At 33.3% G+C, this 19,406-nt stretch overlaps 1 protein-coding gene across 2 annotated transcripts in view; it reads right to left on the bottom strand.

The window, feature by feature from the left end:
* The window catches only part of Spt6 (transcription elongation factor Spt6), a 44,176-nt gene extending 28,248 nt beyond the window's left edge, over window positions 1-15,928 (bottom strand). The window contains exons 1-14 of one of the 2 annotated variants that reach the window (XM_089636626.1): window positions 15,792-15,928; window positions 15,300-15,384; window positions 14,585-14,787; window positions 13,402-13,521; window positions 10,167-10,181; window positions 7,444-7,610; window positions 6,136-6,260; window positions 4,845-4,969; window positions 3,945-4,085; window positions 2,797-2,985; window positions 1,904-2,046; window positions 1,261-1,395; window positions 562-731; window positions 42-351 (exon numbers count right to left, since the gene is read on the bottom strand). In XM_089636626.1, coding sequence (XP_089492752.1) covers window positions 42-351; window positions 562-731; window positions 1,261-1,395; window positions 1,904-2,046; window positions 2,797-2,985; window positions 3,945-4,085; window positions 4,845-4,969; window positions 6,136-6,260; window positions 7,444-7,610; window positions 10,167-10,181; window positions 13,402-13,521; window positions 14,585-14,787; window positions 15,300-15,384; window positions 15,792-15,830 — 1,967 coding nt within the window. In that variant the 5' untranslated portion in view covers window positions 15,831-15,928. The remainder of the gene's footprint in view (window positions 1-41; window positions 352-561; window positions 732-1,260; window positions 1,396-1,903; window positions 2,047-2,796; window positions 2,986-3,944; window positions 4,086-4,844; window positions 4,970-6,135; window positions 6,261-7,443; window positions 7,611-10,166; window positions 10,182-13,401; window positions 13,522-14,584; window positions 14,788-15,299; window positions 15,385-15,791) is intronic. The other variant, XM_089636627.1, reaches the window with a different exon arrangement.
* Window positions 15,929-19,406: the final 3,478 nt, after the last annotated feature.

Raw genomic sequence — 19,406 nt, 5'->3', positions numbered from 1 at the left:
TTGGAGAATTTGTTAGTAATGCACAAATATGAATAACTTACATGTAGCAAGGATGATTCTCGTCAATCTCCTTCAATCCCTTCTTGGTTGGTGTGACGCAGACCTTGGATCTCTCGTAGAACACTTCTCTAATGGTGGACCTCAACAGTGGTTCCCTAGCCAGCTGAATGGCTGCCATGTACTTGGCGGCGTACAGAACCTCTCCCGCCGTGGGGAACTTCTTGGTGACAAACTGTTCGGCGGTGACGATCGGCTCGTTCGGATCCTGCTCCACCTCGTGGCGCTGGTAATTGTCGCGCAGGTTCTCAGCAAAGTGTTCGGGAGATAGGCCGAATTTTTTAACAAAGCCATCTTAAAAGAAAATTAAATAATGATGACGAGTCAAATTTTATAGATCAAATAATAAACATTTTAACACCCCACGTTGGGGTATGTTCAAGATTAAAGGGTTAGAGTAAAGTACATACATACAAATCTTCTTCCCCTTGTCCTATTGGGGTCTGGGACCCATCGCATCGTAAAGAGACAAAGTGTAGCTAATAAATTATCTAAAATCTGTACCTAAGCCAGCCCTTGTGCACATGGAATAGGGTCCTCCCCTCACTACTTGCTTCAGTCCCTCTGTTTGGGCTTCTTCTGGTGGTTCTTCCTCTTCTTCCGGTTCTTCTACTATTTCTGCATCATCTTCCCCATCTTCCCCTTTCTGCTCCATAGCTATACGACGCATCGCCCTGAGAACGAAACATTCATAAGGATTAGAATAGGTAAATAAAATACTGTTAATGTAAAAAACTTCACAAATAAAAATAAATACTAAATTTTGTTTTCAGTTTCAAATATATTATAATTTTTTTAAAAGATTAGGCCCTTCCCCCACAGGTATGTGCAAGTATCTGATACTAGACAGTATCTTGGCAACTAATACCATACAGGTTCGCAGGCACACGTTGCAGATATTTTGTAAACACGTCGGTGACGTAAGTACACAACATCACTATGCCTGTGGAAGAAGAGCCTAAGATTTAAAATTTTGGAACCATTTTCTCTGGTTCATTTGGTTGCCTTTGAAAGATTTTAGTTTTAAACTCTACATGGATTGATTTATGTTAGTTTATAATATCTGCCTTATAAATATACGGCAGTATTGGCATATGAGTTGTGTGAATTCCATTTCAATACAACATGAAGACTAACCTTATAAAAGCTGGTGTCAATATGCACATAACATTATATGTTCAGATTGAGAATAAGTGAACAAACCTTCTGGTTTCTTTAGCCTTTTCCTTTTCTTTAGCCTTCCAGGCTTCCTGCATCTTTGGAATATCAGGGGAGTAGTATAAGAGAAAGTGTGCATGAACATCTTTAAGTTCTTCCGTCGTTTGGACCGCTTTTAACCTGAAATATAAACATAAATTATTGGACAAGTTCAATTTGTAGGGATATTTCAGGCAAATTATTGCTTATAATAATTTGTTATCCTCTGTGCTATGCATAAAAAAACCTTGTCTTATAAACATTAGTTTGTAATAAAAAAAAAATAATATAACATAAATAAATAAATGAGATGAAGATCTAAACAAGTGGATTGATGGAGAGGAGGCGAATACTGCATCTTTATAACTGCACAGCCAGATCTTTCCAAGGATTTGAATCACCAATGACAATGATTCTTTGAATCTGACTAACCTAATAAGTATGATTTTACGACAAGTTTAATCGCTTGAGCTCCGTACTATCCATATTCTGCTATTGAGGAAACTACTTATGGTAGATTATATAATATTTTTATCAATATATTAACACATTTACTGGTTAGACGGAATAATTTACAAAACATAATTCTGCAAAAAGTTAACGGTTGACGAAAATTTTAAGTCAACTTTTAATAAATTTTAAATTTTACCTGTCAATATCATCGTCTTTGATGAGGCGTACATTGTCGGGTATCGGGGCATCAGGATTCATCATGAGCAGATCGAGCTGATAATTACGCATCTTATCAAGTAACTTCAACAGGTTTTCCTTTCTTGATCGCAACTGACACCACTGTAAAAATACAACCCACGTTAAACTGTAGACTACAAGAAATGGCACTAAAAAGTTGCAGAAAGAAATAATACAAAGATTTTCGGTCAACAGAGTGACAAATCCACTTTTGAAAGTCAGGAAAAGTGATGAAAAAAAAACTAGGTCAAACAGTTTCCATTAGAATATGATTTAAGATTTTCACGGCCAAAAGTATTTTTGTTATTTGTTTTTGGGGTATTATGCCGTGTTGCGCTAACTCCTTCTTTAGCCAACGTTTCGGACAGCATTGCAGTGTCCATCATCAGGGCAGATGTGTTATTTGAGGTTGTGTTAAAATGTGAGCTTATGTATGAGGTTGTGATACCGTGTTGCCAGCTCCAACCCTCTGAGCTAATATTAACGTATCATTTTATTTTTTTTAAATTTTTTTTATTTAAAGTGGTTCCTTCGTTTAGCTCTGGTGTATCCGTCAATTACCGGATACCAAGAACTATTAAGCTTAGCTCCATCGTCTCTATTAATGTTTACGGGATTTTTATGAATTTCAATGGCCTCCGTAATCAGCCGGGCTCCATAAGTTTTCGGTCTCCCCAGGATTTCAGGAACAAATCCAAAGTTAATAATACGCGCAACACGGCATAATACCCCAAAAACAAATAACAAAAAAAAAGTTTCCATTAGGTTAGTTTTAAACAACTTTTTTTATCACTTTTCAAAGGTGTGTTGATTTACCAGTGTTGCGTTGTCATGGAACAATTTTTTTCATACCTTTGCATCAAAGCGATAGACTTTCCACAAATCATTGATGTTTAGTTCTGGTTGTACGTATTCCTTGCGGTAGAAGGCGATGAAAGGAACTTCCAATGTCTGATTTCGCATGTAATCTAAAGCCGTTCTTATCTTTCCCACTGTTTGTGGTCCTTTTGTTCTTGTTCTTTCTCTAGATTCTGAAGAATCCTACAAAAAATAAATAAAATTATTAACAATAGTCTACCAATATCTTTTAAGTTAGTTCCCGTCAATTTGTCAAAGAAATCCAAGACAGAAATATATTTTTCATACCAAGTCAAGTGAAAATGTTGCCAGATGATTAATTAAATTAGAACTATGATGAAAATTGATGTTGAAGTTGAAGAGCTCAGGAAAAAAGATAAATGATAACCATCAGTAGAATTGTTTATTAACCCCATGAATCTTTTTTTGGAAATATTTTTCACAGTCTGACACGGACCCATAAAAGTAATGCTATCTCATTTTGTATTATGGTTGATACAGTTTTAAAAAGAGAAAACACCAAGCTTTGTATTTGCATTTAAAAGTTTACCATAGAAGCTATCGAAATTTTTTAAATAATTCTATGAAATAACATTGAGCATTTGAAAAATATTTGTCAATATTTTGAATTTTTTTTTTAAAAAAGAAAGACAAACATTCCCGGGTTACGAATAACCTGACAATATTTGAAAATCTCCTACTACCACCACAGTAAGCTGAAAATGTTGCTTGTGATGGAGGACTTAGCCAGCCGAGGAATTGAACACACTACGCCTGGGTGGGACCCAAACGCGATTTCAACTCGGCCACAGACAGGCCGGCCAATACCTTTGTCTAATTGAATGTTTTTTTTAATTTTGTGTAAAGTGGATTTTACAGTTTACACGATAAAAACCACCAGCAAGCAACTTTAGATATCTATATTTGCGTTAAATTTGTTAATATTTTTAAATGTGTAGGTCGATTTGTAATACTAAAATCGGAAAGTCTTTTTCATCTGCTTTCAAAAACAGAATTTTATTTTGAAAACATTGAAAAACAGCAAATATATTTGAAATTGATTGTCAAGCGGGAATATTTGATGTCATTATATTATTTTGTCGAAGCCCTATGGGTTAAAAATAAAAAGAAAGAAGTCTGACCTGTTTTGAAACAGTGGGCTTTGTGAAAGCTTGCCGATATATCCATTCTGCTTCTTCCTCCAATTCGTTGGAATTCTCAGCAGTCGGTGTCACAGGCACTTCACGAATTTGCATTCTTTCGGGCACATCTGTATTTCGAATCTGTAGAGAAAAAATTGAAATTAATGAATTTACATTTAATACTTATGGTTAACCACTCAGAACATTAGAACGTCAAAAGACGTAAATATGATAATAGCGGTCAAGACATTAGAACGTCTTTTCACGTAAACGCGCGAGATTTTACAAAAATCGATTTATTTCCATCACTAGTATACGGATTGCCATGATTTAAAAAACAGAGTATCGATAATGAATAACGCTACGCGTCTGTATTCAAGAATATCTATGGAATGTAGAGGTGCATTATCTAAGTCGATTGGATCTGTCATCTTGTTCGTTCATAATTTATTGCGTTTCTAAATAATTTATTAAAAATATTTTAGTTTGGACGGTTAATATTTTGAGGTGACTAATAGTTTTTAATTATATTTCTTCAATATATAAAGTGTTATTTCTTTATGATACTCAGAAAAAAGTACATTTTTCACAGCTTTGAAATAATGGTCAGCGATTTTTACATATTTTTGACGTTTTCAGAAAATGTATATTTAGAAACGCAAATATTTACGTATAACAAAACAATACGATAGTGAATTTCATAATCTTTCCAAAACATTTTTTAGAATGAGGCTACGTTTCCCAAAACGTGAGTTATGAAGCTTTTAACAAAACTCGTGAATAACACAAAAATTTTCACGTTTTGACAGTTCGCAAAGGAACACAAAGTAAATAAAAGTCTTTGTCTGAGAGGTTAAAATAAATTAATGTTTTTAAAAGTAATCGGCATGTATCATTTACCTCATTATCCAAGTCTGTGAAGTGACCCCTCTTGAGTTCACTGGGCTCATAAATTTCGAATATAGATTTCTTTGTGGGACGTTTTGGCTTGGTTTTCTTTGCTTTCCTAGCCTTGGCAGCTTCCCCTGAAAATGACAGAATAAATAAATAACAATACAATTTCTGTGATTTTTACATAACATTATAAAAAATATTAATATAAATTATGCCGCCATTCTTACAATAATGATCAGTCTAGTTGCCTTACAAGCTATTGATCGGGGTTTGATTCTCAGCCATATTTATTTAAAAAATAAATTATATTGATTTTTCACAGGTCTGCGCTAGTAATATGGAATCTGACGATTATTATCGAAATTGGTCAAATCTTTATTCTTTATTGAAATATCTACATTATGGTACATTCAAAAGTGGCCGAATAAAAACCCAATCCCTTTAAAAAAAAAATGCTTTAAAAATATACGACAGTATGAAAAACAACCAGAAAAACATCAGTTTTTTGCAAACATCTCAAAAAGTACTTTTTTGAAGGTAACCATTTTTGTTACTAATTGTTAAAATGATGATGTAATATAATTCCTCGTGGGGAAACCACAAGGTATTTTTTATTTGGTACAATATTTTTTACATTATAAGTTTTCCAGTAATGTAGGCCTCACTGGGTGGCTTGCCCGTGCTGAGGCCTTCATTTTATAATATGAAAATATAATCTTATCATTATATTTTCATATAATCATTTAAAGAGAAAATAATACATTTAAAATTAAAAATACACAAAACATAATAATATATTTAAAATTAAAAAAATAATAACATTGAAAATAATCTTGTGTGTTTGTGAGTGAAGTGTGTTTATATTGGTTTTGTGAGTGAAGTGTGTTTATATTGGTTTTGTGAGTGAAGTGTGTTTATATTGGTTTTGTGTGTTACGTGTAGGTTTTATTTTTATTTTATGCTATGACATTTTGGTAATATTGTCTTTTTTGTTCTTTAATCCATTTTGTAATTTTTTAGTGAATTTATTTTTTATTTTCCTCAATTTTAATTTCAAGTTTTACACTGTTGAAAGCTTTTATAGCATGGTATTGGTAGTGTCTTTGTCCAAAGCTCGAATTTACTGTCGGAGTTTTTAAGTTTTCTTTGTACGCTTGTCTAACTGGTCTGTTAGTGTTATTTTGTGTATGTTGAAAATTATTTTTTTGTCAAAAATGTAGTTATTTATTAATAGAAGACTGCATAAAATAGAACATGTATCAACAATGCTTGTCGCAGAAAGATAATGACAACTTACCATCATCATCATCTTCAATATAATCATCTTCTTCATCCTCTTCTTCATATTCATCCTCCTCATATTTCTCGAATTCGTCATAATCAAAGTCAACACCGAAAATGTCCTGTCCCTCTTGGAGTGACCTAGAAACAGATCAAACATCATCACGGCGCTACATCACTTGCTGCGGTCCTTCACCATTCGCCTCCCTACAGTCTTCGTTCATTCCCGTCATGCTCCAACTTAACATCATGGAATATCATTAACCTATGAGAGCTACTTATTCCAAAATCCTGTCAATGTAACAATGTGAGAACTGAGCATTTCAAACACTCGCTTGTACCTAGATCACATGAAGTTAGTAATAGATATGCAAAGGTGGTAGATCGATTTAACTGCATGGAAGGCTATACGTACTAACATATCTTTTCAATTGATATTAATTTAACCAAAGTCTACTTATGTTTTGTGTGTACTTGTATTTTTTACTCTTATGTATCCTTCAAGAGCTTGTTTTAATTTTATACTTTTTGATGTCATTTTACAATCTAATATTACATTTAAGTGTTATTTTTTAAATTATGTTATTATTTTCTTAAGGCGATGCACTACATCGTGTAATATTTTAAATTGAGCCGCTATCAATAATAACCCTTACGTAGATGGCGATAAGGTTTAAATTCCCGCTTAACACCATCCGCCTGTTTTGATTTATGCAAGAAAAAAACATGGCCAAAAAGTGCCCTTTATTTTATTTTGTGGATGTTCAGGCATAAATATTTAATTTTTTTCGGTCAATTTATAAATAATTTGCCACATTATACAATAAAATCATAACCGAAAATGGGTTCGTAAGTAGGAGATTTTGAATTAAAGCAGTTTTCATAGGCCTTTACATTATTTTTTCTGGACTTATAAAAAGACTTATCTAAAAAATACTCGATTATTTCAAAGGCCAAGATGTATTCTACTCGCAGTATTTAATTAAAGCATCTGAAACATTTCTAGGCGACCAAATTTTCAAACCAAAAATACATGATTTTGCATTACTACGTAGTGCATCGCCTTAAGCTTTCTAACTGTGACATGCAATTACTGTTTACGGTATATTTGTACCGTTGATATTAAATAAACCTTTTCTTCAGTCTGTCTTTGGGTCGTTTCCACTGGGGAAGCCACTTGCTCATAATGTTCAGCATAATATCTGGCATTTACTCAAAATATTTTTATTATATTGAACTTCGATAATATAAATTGATAAAAAAAAACTGCAAAATTTTACAGGTGGTTTTAGCTTATTTATACATTAGTTGAAGGAGTTCTTACGCATCAGTGAATATGGGCTTCCTTTTTTTCTTCTTTTCGGCAATGGGTCTACCATCGTCATCTACTATGAAGTCATCAGCGTCAGAGTATTCTCCGTCAGATGCCTCTTCATCAAAAGCGGCTTCTGTTTCCTTGGGATGAGATCGCTCGGAGCGCCGTTCCTCTTCCTATAATATTAATAAAAAAATTGTAGCCATCATCAAAGTTTACTGCTTTAAATAAAACATTGTAAGTCTAGCATCAATTTATTATTCAAGATTAGGTGTTATTGTAGGTACAATGTTTACTGAAAGCATTATATGCTGTACAGCTTACAAAACCTTATGCTGGTTTTATTCACTGCAATCGTAGATAATAGAAACATATGGAGATATGGCATGGAAGCGTGCCGACCGTCGCCGAGTTATGACCAAACTGCAGAGAAAAGTTATGACCAAAGAAGCAAAGCCAATGAAAGTTATAGTTTGGTATGTAGGTTAAAGCAAAGGCAGGGCGTCATTGTGCGTAGATAAGCTTTAGGGTAATATGAGTAAACAATGTTAACGACACTTTTGTGCGTGCGGTTTCATTTCATGCTAATAATGATTCATAGCCCATCTCCATTGTTTCTGTCATCTATGGGTGCATTTAATTAAAATAGAATATTGATTGAGCGGTTGTGTTAACATTCCTGATTGTTAGCTGAAATACATAATGCAAAATGAAAATAATGACATCTAAAATGAGTAGAATGTAAAAAAAGTGAAGGTTTACTCCGAGCACCATAGGCTTGCAGGCAGAAAAGAAAAGTACGAAATAAACCTTAGCGGCCCTGCAAATTTACAGTGGTTGAGGTATAGCTAAATATCAATGGAAGGCGAGACTTTTTTTACTGGGTTTTCACGATTTTTCAGAACAAAAAGTGAGTTTTTTTAGTAAAATCAATCAATCTTAACCAATACATCTAGAGTCGTTATTGTCTCATAAACTCAAGATAAAATGTGGCAAGTTAGAAACACTCTTTTACGTTTCCAGTAAATTCTTAATTCAAAAGTCGTTCATATGTGACAAAGACTTATTACAGACTATTCAAAGAATATGTGTGTATGAACGAAATAACCGATAGCGGGCAGCGTTTTTGTATTTACGTCGAACACTACATTCTACATCACGGGTGTGACTAAGATAACAAGATACGTTTACTCGTTTGAATTATAAGACGAACGCGGAATACTGTATGAGACAACCTACTGCTATTAGGTTGTCCTTCTTATACTAATGAGTTGCTACGTTCGCTATCTCACTTTCGGCATAGAAAACTTTCAGGAGATAATTGCATTTTTTATAGTAATAAAATAATTTGTGTGTATTTACGAATGAAATCTTATTTCTTGGCCTTTAATAGAAATCACACACGAGGGCATTTTGGCAGTTTTTTAATGCAATTTATTTATAACATTAAGCGACGCGTGGCAGTTAAGTACTAAAACTATGAAATCAAAAGCGATACATTTGTCTTGCTTTTGGCTTGCCATTTTGAGATTTCTACAAAGCGTGTCTATATATATTGGAACATCATTGATCTTAATCATTTTTTTCTACATTGTGAAACTTGGTTAAAATGCTCCCCATTGGTACTTATATAATTTGATTAAACGGAAACAATTTGTCATTATTATAAGTAAAAAGTATGCGTATATATGCATGTGGGCACATCAAATAATGGAAATCTAAGAAAAACTAAGGATAGAGGAAGAGCGACAGTTTTGGCTGCGTACTTTGCAAATAAAGATGGGGTTCCAGAATTTCAGACTATGAGAGTTGATAGTTGATAATGGCAGATCTATTAGGATATGATGATTTAGGCCTCATTCAGAAAAGGAGTGCTTTATTGCAATGCAATGAAACTTTGAATGGAATCTTTTTACTCCACATCTGAACGGTGCCTTTTGCAGAATTAATATAATATTTTCATATGAAGCATATACTTTGTGATGTGACATTATAATTTAAAATAAAACAATAACTTTGTAAAATTCACTTTAATTTTTTATGCCAACCAGGTTTCGCCAGTATAATGCTCTACTAAAATTTAATATATGTTTTATTTTATTTTTTATAGTGAATACCTCACAAGAGTCCCAACTGCTCCCGTCTGGAGCCAGTGAGACTATGGCATCCCCAATTGGGGGATGTTGTGAGGCTGAAGGTAAGTGGGGAAGGGAAAGAGGAAGGTGGGGAAGTACCTGGCTATTCAGATCTAGTCAATGACATTTGGAGCAACGTTTCAATTCTGAATGGTGGTCTTACACCAGGGCGATACTGGTAGTATCTTCCACTCTGGAACGTGCCGCAAATATACTATATATTATTTTAATTGATTAATTGTGAAATAACACAAATTAATCAAATAAAATTTATTTGCGCACGCCGGGTTCGAACCTGCGACCTTCGGAATGGCAGTCCAATGCGTTACCACTGGACTATGCCGGCCGTTACAGGTAGTAGGTTAGTAGAGTTTTATACTGCCCGACAAAGCTATGGCACTAGTGAAACCTGGTCAGCAATAGGTATAAATTATAAAAGTGGTGTTTACAAAGTTATTGTTTTATATTAAATTATTTTTCATTTTAATAAGATGAAATACATTTTTGTTAAAACCTTTTGCATGATATGACCACCGTAGTAATTTCAAAATATGAATATTACCGCTACATACATGATTCATACAAAAGATAACTCACCACTTGTTCACGCTCCTGCATGGATTGCATAAAACAATAAAAAGATATTAAAATCAAAACCATGTTTGTTATCACACATAAAAATCAAGCCGCATATTTTTATTATAGTATGTACATTCATTTTTATTAATTTTTATTATTTTGACACTGGATTAAACCTTCCTTCCTAGGAACTGGAGTCGATAACTCGTGGGTGAACGTGACTGCCACCAAAAGATGATAAAATGCATTGTCATCGACAACGAGCCTATCTGCCAAGTTTCAGCTTGATCAGATGTCGGGAAGAAGGTTAATTTCCACTTCCATGATTTGCATTCATTCTTTTGTTATCGAAAACAAAAGTGAAATTCAAATAGATGTATTTAAAAATGTAAAGTCCTTGCAAATATTTAAAGCGATGTTCTTTAAGAGGAAGCTACAAACCAAAAATGTGTATATTCTTGGTATACCTTATATTGTAGGTAATAGGCATTAAGGTTAAACGCAACGCTCGTTGTATTCTACGTGTTCACAGATGGCGTTAATTAATTAATTTTGTTTAAATACGCTTTTGCAAGGTATTGCTTTACAATATTAAGACAAATCATTTGTTTGCGCCTGTATATACGCAATATGAATATGAATCAATAGTTTTGTTCGTTTAAAGACTTAATTCTTTCGAGAAAGGCACACAAATACAATATTTTACCGATGATTCAATCCAATATTGTATTTGTATGCCTTTCTCGATAGAATTGAGTTTTTATATGGACAAAACTATTTAGGTATTCATATTCATATTGCGTATATGAGGGCGCAAACAAATAATTTGTCTTAATACTGTAAAGCAATACCTTGCAAAAGCGTATTTAAACAAAATTAATTAATTAACGCCATCTGTGAACACGTAGAATACAACAAGCGTTGCATTTAACCTTAAAATCGTTTGACAAACGGAGTCTAGAAACGTTCGATTTGAAGCAAAAAAGTGGTTTTTATTTATTTTGTAAATAATTTTACAAGAAAGCAAAAAAGTTTATCAAGTGAAACTGTCACAGATAATCTTAGCTATAATACTGTATTTTTTTAAAATTGTTTCCTTTACGAGTTCATACATTTCTATTGAAAAATGTTTTTTTTTTTGTAGTTTATATTTATATTTTTTATTGAGTAATTTATTTTTTTATTTGTATTCTACTCAAGCGAAAGTGATAGTATAACCTTCAATATATCTAAAGCATATTTGTTGGTATTCATAATGTACACCAATTTGTTATAAAGATTAATCAAAATAGTGATTTAGCATTAAGCTTCGCCTTAAGCAGTAATCAAAACATTAGACGTAACACAACTCAACCACTTATTATAAGATTGCAGAGTTACAAAACCAACAAAATTATATTTTGATATGAATCAACATTACCTGTGAATGAAATAAAATACTCTTCGAATGAACCATTTATTTTTCATCCACTTATTTCAATTAAACCCAGACCTCTTCAGGGCAGTTTATTATCTAGTGTTAGAGATTTCCGAGTGTTCGGTTTTGGATTTGGCAGGGCTTATTCCAAAAATCATACCTCCGAATCTTAATACAGAAACATATAAACTGATTACTGTGGTGTAAAGCCAATGAATCCACACTTCGTCGTTTATCCCATAATTTTAAGTTTTATAAAAAAAAAATTAAAAAATCATAAACAATAATTTGGGAAAAACCGTCTACCTAAATTTAGGCAGACATGTCTCAAGGCCAAGAGCGATGAGACCTAAATGTGGGTAGCCATCGTTCGACTGGATAAACTGCTAGCTGTGGTTTAAAGTCAATTAAATCCACACATATTCTAGGGGTATCTCATCAAAATGACAGTTCAACACACCTACAAAAAATGATATAAAGTCATGAAAAGTGATAAAACAAAAACCAGGTTAAATAGGTAACTATTTAACATAGTTTTGTTTCATCACTTTTAATGACTCCATATCACTTTATAAAGGTGTGTTTAATTGTCATTTTGATGAAATATCATGGAACCATTTTTAAGTACATTTAATGTATTCTTTTTAAATCATGAATTAAAAAACGCATGAATTCTGTACGAATTATTAAGCATAGCGAATTATTGGATAATAAATTAGTGGTTCATGGAAAGCTAGTGATTTATTTCACATGCAAATAATATTGATATTGAAGGATGTTTGCAGTGGCGAAAAAACCTGGTTAGTATGGAATCAATTTTGCCAAGTTACCCCTCCCAGTAACCTTTTCAATGCAATCTATCCCACCACGTGGCATGTTTTGACAAAATGTTTGTATTTAGGTAGAACTTCTGTGACAGCCGCATAGATTAGGTTAAGCTGTTCATAAATGTCATGGTTCATTGTGAGCCAAGGTTAAAGAAGGGTAGGCCCAGTTAATAACTACATATTAACACACTTTCGGCGAGAAGGGTAACTCTACCTTTTATGCTGGTCCTACAAACAGCAGGAAAGGCATTGTTATCCAATAATTTTATATAAATATTGTATACCAATTGTAGAGGTTTCAACTACATGTATAAGGGTTCCATGACAAATCAACACACCTTTAAAAAGTGATATACATTGAAAACAATGAAAAAAAAACTAACCTAGTTTGTTTTTCATCACTTCTCAAACGTGTGGTGATTTGTCACTGTGTCGATTTGACCGGTTACCATGTACATGTATAAAAAATATGATACAAGTATTCCCAATCTTTTGTTACAAGGAATCTATATTTTTATGTTCTTATTTTTGTGTAATGATTTGTGCCTTAGTGAAAACCTTTTTTTTGTAATGTAATAAAACATTCTTGCACATAAAACAGTAATAACTTTGCATATAGCCACAAATTTATTTTATTTATTATGACCGACTAGTTTCACTTAACATAAGCATCATCAGGGTACAAAAATTAAACTGAATGATGCTTGTGGGTCAAACCAGTCGGTCATAATAAATTAAATAAATTCATGGTTATATACAAAGTTATTATTATTTTATTTCATTAATATGTCTAACCACAAAATGACAGCTTATTTTTAAACTTTTATAGTTGGGGTGTCGTGCGTAAATAAATAAAATTTCAAAGATATTTTTGTTTAAAACAAAATCCATTTTCTCCAACGGGACCCTTGTTTTCACCAACGTGAAGTGTGTTAACATGAGTCAATTTGTAAGTAATAACACAAAAAGACTATATTACGGTACCAAGTAGCAGAAAGTAAACTCTTACATCATCAGATCCCCCCACGAAGAGTTGATCCGCGATGACTTCCCTGTCTAGGCCGTCGTCCTCTTGCTGTTCTCCATCACTCTCGTCATCCTGTATCCTCCTCAGTCTTCTAAACTTTTTCTGCGGAATAATAAAATATCAAGAATATATTAAGTATAGTATTAATGAATGATCCTAACCAAATTATTATGAAAGTAATGCATATACCACTGTCAAATGTTGAATTTTCACATTGTAGTTTACACTATAAAAGGAAAGGAGAGAATGACAAAGCTCAGTTACATTCTTGGACATTGAGACAAAACTGGTAGGTACTCATTGGATTCATGTCTAAAGGCTGGTTTACATGCTAAGAGTTATCGCACATTTTATCGGTCATTTTCCTCCGTTTTCCATCTCAGTTCCAATTTCTGCGTTGGGAGTGCTATACATATTTATTTAACAATTTAATTTTACAATATTTTTATTATTTAGTGTCCAACATGGTGGAAGCACTACCTGTTATATTTTACACAATTGTTTACCTCGTTCGAGTGCAACAACTTCAAAGATGGGGAAAGGTGAAAAGGAAAAAGAAAAGATGGTCAAGGGAGTAACTTTTGAAAAGAAGTCAGTACTCCTACACTAAGTTACTGAGAGAATTGAGAGGAGGACGTAGACCCCTGGATTTGATAAAATAATAAATTAACCTGAACGAAAGGTAGCGCCCCCGGTTGAGTTGGATGCGAACGGAACCAAAAATGGATGTGAAGTTGTAATAAATATGTTTACACTCTCCATTTTGTCATATCAGTTCTCATAAAATAATGCCTCCCCCGTTATTTCTCCATCCCTTTTAACTGATCGGATTTGTCAAATCCGATAAAACGTACAGTAAGTCTTAGCGTGTAAACCAGCTTTAACATTGAAGATGTATTTAGAGCTCTACATATGCGCTGAAATTATCAAAGCTTCGAGACTTCAACAGTCACTGTGCATAGATAATACAATGTAGGCTATTTTTAATAAATGCATCCGAAAAGACAGGTCACGATGACTTGCTTACCGACATAGAAAGATACACAGATCAGCTCTTTACAATGTTACATTTTATAAGTGATTCCGTCTCGGCAGGCGTGAAACTAAAAAGTAGGTCACTACAGACTCTGTATCGTAATATTTACATATAATTAAATAAACCCACCCTTTCAACTTTGACACCCAGATTTTCCTCAATGAGATCGTAATCTTCATCTTCTAATCGATCATCCAATTCATCATCACTTTTTTTTCTCTTTTTTGCTTTCCCTCGTGATGTATCTGAGTCCTCCCCTTCACTGGCAGATTCCTCTATAGGGGCGTCATCTATCAAATCCTTCAGTTCCTCACGGATTCTCTCCTCGTCATCTAAAAGCAAAGAAAAAAAAATTAAATGATGCTATCATAGAGTTATCTATATTTCAATTGACTTTAAAACACGATCCGACTTGCAGAACCTGAAATTTCGAGTGAGATTGTGTACAGGCAAAACAGCTGACAGATTATTATTATTCTCTTTATTAATATAAATAATTCGGTTTGCGGCTCAACACGTCAGGTTCTGCAAATCGGATTGTGTGGAGGGCCTTCAAAACCAATATCATTGACAATGAAATGATGTGTTGTCAGTTCTTTGAGAAAGCTGTAATAATTTTAATGACATCAATCTTGTAATGAAACTCAGGTGATTCATACTTAATTTTGGCCCTGAAAGTTGGTTAGTAACTATTGTCATATAACTGTTTACAAAAAAAAAAAATAATATTATCCGAGTACATGTTTATGGACTGAATAAACAAAGCGTGTGTAAATTTGTATATTAATGCTAAAATCAGTGATGATAAAAAGGTTATGACGATATTATAATAATAATTACGAACCATCTTCGTCTTCTTCGTCATCGCTCTGAACTGCTTTGCGTTTGGGCTTCTTGCGCCCTGGCTGCTGTTCATCATCAGACTCTTGCTGCAAAATAAGTTTAATGTAAGGTTAGGTCTCCCAAATTGTTAATTTTATAGCGTAACGTACAAGAACAAGGCAAATAGAGGTTTTCAGCCAAACATATATTATTTTTAAATAGGCCACGCGAAAAACTTTTCGCCGAAACCAGTAAATAGGTCGTTGTTTGGAAAAATCTGACACTGCAGACATTCGGGTAAAAACATTGTAGAAAGGCGTTTTAAATCGATTTTAATATGAACAAAGTAAACATTAATTGAAAACCAAGATATTATTTTCGTTAATTAATAAATTAAGTCGAGTTTGCGACGTAAACCATTCCGGTAATTTTGTGTTTGGCGTGATGCGTATGAAATTTATTGGAGAATGTAACTACGACACTGACGTAATATAAATCAAAATAATTACAATACCTCACTCTCCTCTGCTTCGGAGTCGAGGAAATCGGCCATATTATAAGTTTTTAATGTGGAATTAACAAAACTATTGATAAAATCACGCTGTTTCTCGTTCCAAAACTTTACTTCAAAACGCAACAGCGGGCGACAACTAAAACCATAGATTAAAAATTTATTTTCTATATTTCTGTGCCTAGCTTCGTGTCCATATTTTTAGACCCAGTGATGCCAGGCGGCGAAAATAAAAATCGGTAGATAAATGTTGAAAAATTCGGCAGATTGCCGGTTTAGTTAAATATGTAGCAGTAAACCTTCGCATTTATTTTATTAAATACATATAAGATATAAGTATAATTATGGATTCCCGAAAAATCATTTTTTCTTACTAAAACTGAGCTTTCTTTACCTTTTATTCTTTATTTATTGTAAAGCGCCTCTATTGTAAAGCCACCAGAGTATCTGCTTTTTATGAACGCTGAACTAACTTTATTGGCTTTTAGCATTTATTTTAAATAAATAAAAATTTATACATCATAAAGTGTTGACATCTGTTTTCATCATATTATACTATTAAGTGAATATCATTTTCTGACATTGAGGTATATTGATAGAGCCATTGGAGGTTGCCCATCCCACGGCGTTCTAAAGAAACATTTTGTTTCCTACTTCACCGTACACGTCAAGGCTAATGTTTTATTTATAAAGGAAGCTACTTTTTTTAATAATGACTATAGACCCCAATATCCAGGCATACATTGTTAGGAGGCATATATAGAGCCAGCTTTGGCGTTCGAAAAATGAGCCATATATTTCGGATTCAGGGGGGTTTAACTCTAAAAAAAACTATTAAGAATCTAAGTTTGATATGTATTTTAAGGTTATGTATGTTATTGTTGTAAAAACCCCAATTGGCCCGATATATTAATTTTATATTTAGTTTTGTTTTAGTGTCCAGGTTTTTATGTCCGTGAGGATGAAATATTGTACTTCATGGAAGTATAAGCATTCAAATTCGCAATCAAAGAAAACGAGTATATCAAATATCAATAGATTGGGCCACGCCATGTAACAAGTAAACAGTAAAAAATAAACAAATATATCACTACCAGTATGAAAACATTGGTTTTACTCACAAATTGCAAATTAAGTTCTTACCTACCAAAATGTTGCCATACCAAAAATTTATAAATTGTGAAATAACACAAATTCATCAAATAAATTTACTTGCGCACACTGGGATTTGAACCCTCGATCACGGAGGCGGTCAAATACTTGATAATATATCAGAATACTTGGTGTCACTGTTACTAAAAAAATATTATGCAATTAAATGAAGATTTCGTATGCATTAATTCTGCATGAATTTTTTATTGTGCAGACTGCCGTGTTGCATGTTGTATATGGGTACCTAACTACTAAAAAACAATGGAAATAATTAAATTCAGGCTATTGATTTAAAATACGTCACCGGATAATGTAAATGAGCATTGATAAAGATCTCTTTTCATTTGTCATTGTAAACTATTTTATATCCGTTGCGACACAAGCAAAAACATTGTAACTTCCATAATAATTAATTTTACTTAGTATGTTTATACCATGATACCATATCAATATCAAGATACCATATTAATGAAAATTCTTTCTTTTCGATCGAAGGAGTCGTACCTGTCTGGAAGCGGTGAAGCTTCGTGAGATGTAAAAAGTGAGAAGAACAAGGAAAGTAAGCAGGTACTTGAAATACCGGGCTACCTTTATAAGTAATATTTTTTGTGTATTATAACTTAACAGTTTGATTAAATTAATTGTAAATGAACGCCAGGGGATAACTCGCTTAAGCAGTGGCGGTTCGTGACTCATCGGTGGTATTTAATTTTATCACTCTACAGGCACTGTTTGCCTCAGGGCCGGCCCTGCTGACTACTTGAGCAAAGAGAAAGCTCTTAGTTCGGGAGATTGTGATAACTCAACTTCAGATAAGGTTAGTAGATAATATTGTTATGAACAAAGGAGTATATAAGGCGGGTGGGCTTAAGGGGTTAAACCCCCCAAATGGCCTCGGTATGGCGTAGGAAAAAGGGAATAGTACCTACTCATAGATTACATTCCTGGAAAATGCAACCACATTATTTGCACCGTCTCTTTTATCAATGTGATGTCCATAATGGTTCCATGATAACTCAACACAGTGACAATTCAACACACTTTTAAAAAGTGATATAAAGTCATTAGAAACGATGAAAAAAAAAAGATAAACCTAACCTACTTAACCCAGTTAGTAAAGTTTTTGTTTCATCACTTTCCATGACTGTATACGACTTTTTAAAGAAGTAATGAATTATCATTGTGATGATTTATCCGGTCACCGTTCATAATACGTGGTATAGGTTGGGGTCCCAAACACTTTCTTCAATATTCCAATCCCCCTTTCTTCTCCCTTACCCCCCACCAGGGTCGTATATCTCTCCGCCCCCTTTAGGGTCGAACCACCCACGTTAATGATATACCTACGCCACTGGTTATGAACGTCACAGAGAAGAGAAAGGATTGCTTCAACGTAAATTAGAAAATTTCTGTAATTTACCAACACTAATTTTATTATTTTTTTTATGATAAACTAATATTTATAAGACAAGGCTTCATGCATAGCATAAAGGATAACAACTCGGGAGATATTTTTAATTTGTATTGTTATTTCCGGCGACTAATTATTGCTTATAATTACTAATTTTATTATTAGGACTTCAAATTAGTTAAAAAGTGTTTTGTTCTGGTTGTAAACCATCACTCATTCATTACAGTGTGAAATGGTGTATTTTCAGAAATAAATTATTTGTTCTGGTTGTAAACCATCACTCATTCATTACTGTGTGAAATGGTGTATTTTCAGAAATAAATTATTTGTTCTGGTTGTAAACCATCACTCATTCATTACAGTGTGAAATGGTGTATTTTCAGAGATAAAGTATTTTGTTCTGGTTGTAAACCATCACTCATTCATCATTGAATGAAATGGTGTAAGTGTCAGAAATAAAATATTTGAAGTAATGTGAAAAAACAGTTGGCAGTTAGTAGGTGTATAAATACTGTAAATTTATTTGTGTGTTCCGTTTCCGGTTCAAGAAATGGCCGCGTTGGATACTAGCATTTAAATCCGCCACAGTTGCATGAGCGCGGATCCTACTACGAGCTGTTAAATCGGAATAATCAGTATTATGGTGCCTATCTGTTTGAAGAAAGTTTGACAAAATAATTGTCACTGAGATAGTGAATTTTCTACAAATTGCTAAAATATGGATGGTTTATTAATAAGAAGGTAGGTATTTCAGAACCTACTTACAAATCTTATGATTTCAGAGGAATTTTGGTTTGGATTTATTAAATAATAGAGACTTAGAAATTCACTTTTTGGATGTATGTTCATAGAACTACTAGTACCTAATATTATTATGAATGTAGGTACGTCCACCCTTCATTCATATCTTGATTTAGCGGATGTATTTATAAAGCGTTGAATATTTTTGCACTTATCTCCTCTAGAGTGCAACGTAGAATAATTAAACAACGGTTTTATGAATTGATTTCGGCTGGCTGAAAAAATCTACTTGTATCACTATTTCATTTGACGAC

The sequence above is a fragment of the Hesperophylax consimilis genome, chromosome 10 (assembly GCF_061612785.1).
Source record: "Hesperophylax consimilis isolate HC1 chromosome 10, BYU_Hcon_1.0, whole genome shotgun sequence".
Lineage (NCBI taxonomy): Eukaryota > Metazoa > Arthropoda > Insecta > Trichoptera > Limnephilidae > Hesperophylax > Hesperophylax consimilis.
Note: the sequence above shows the minus strand (reverse complement) of the source record. Positions and strands in the feature narration are given on the sequence as shown.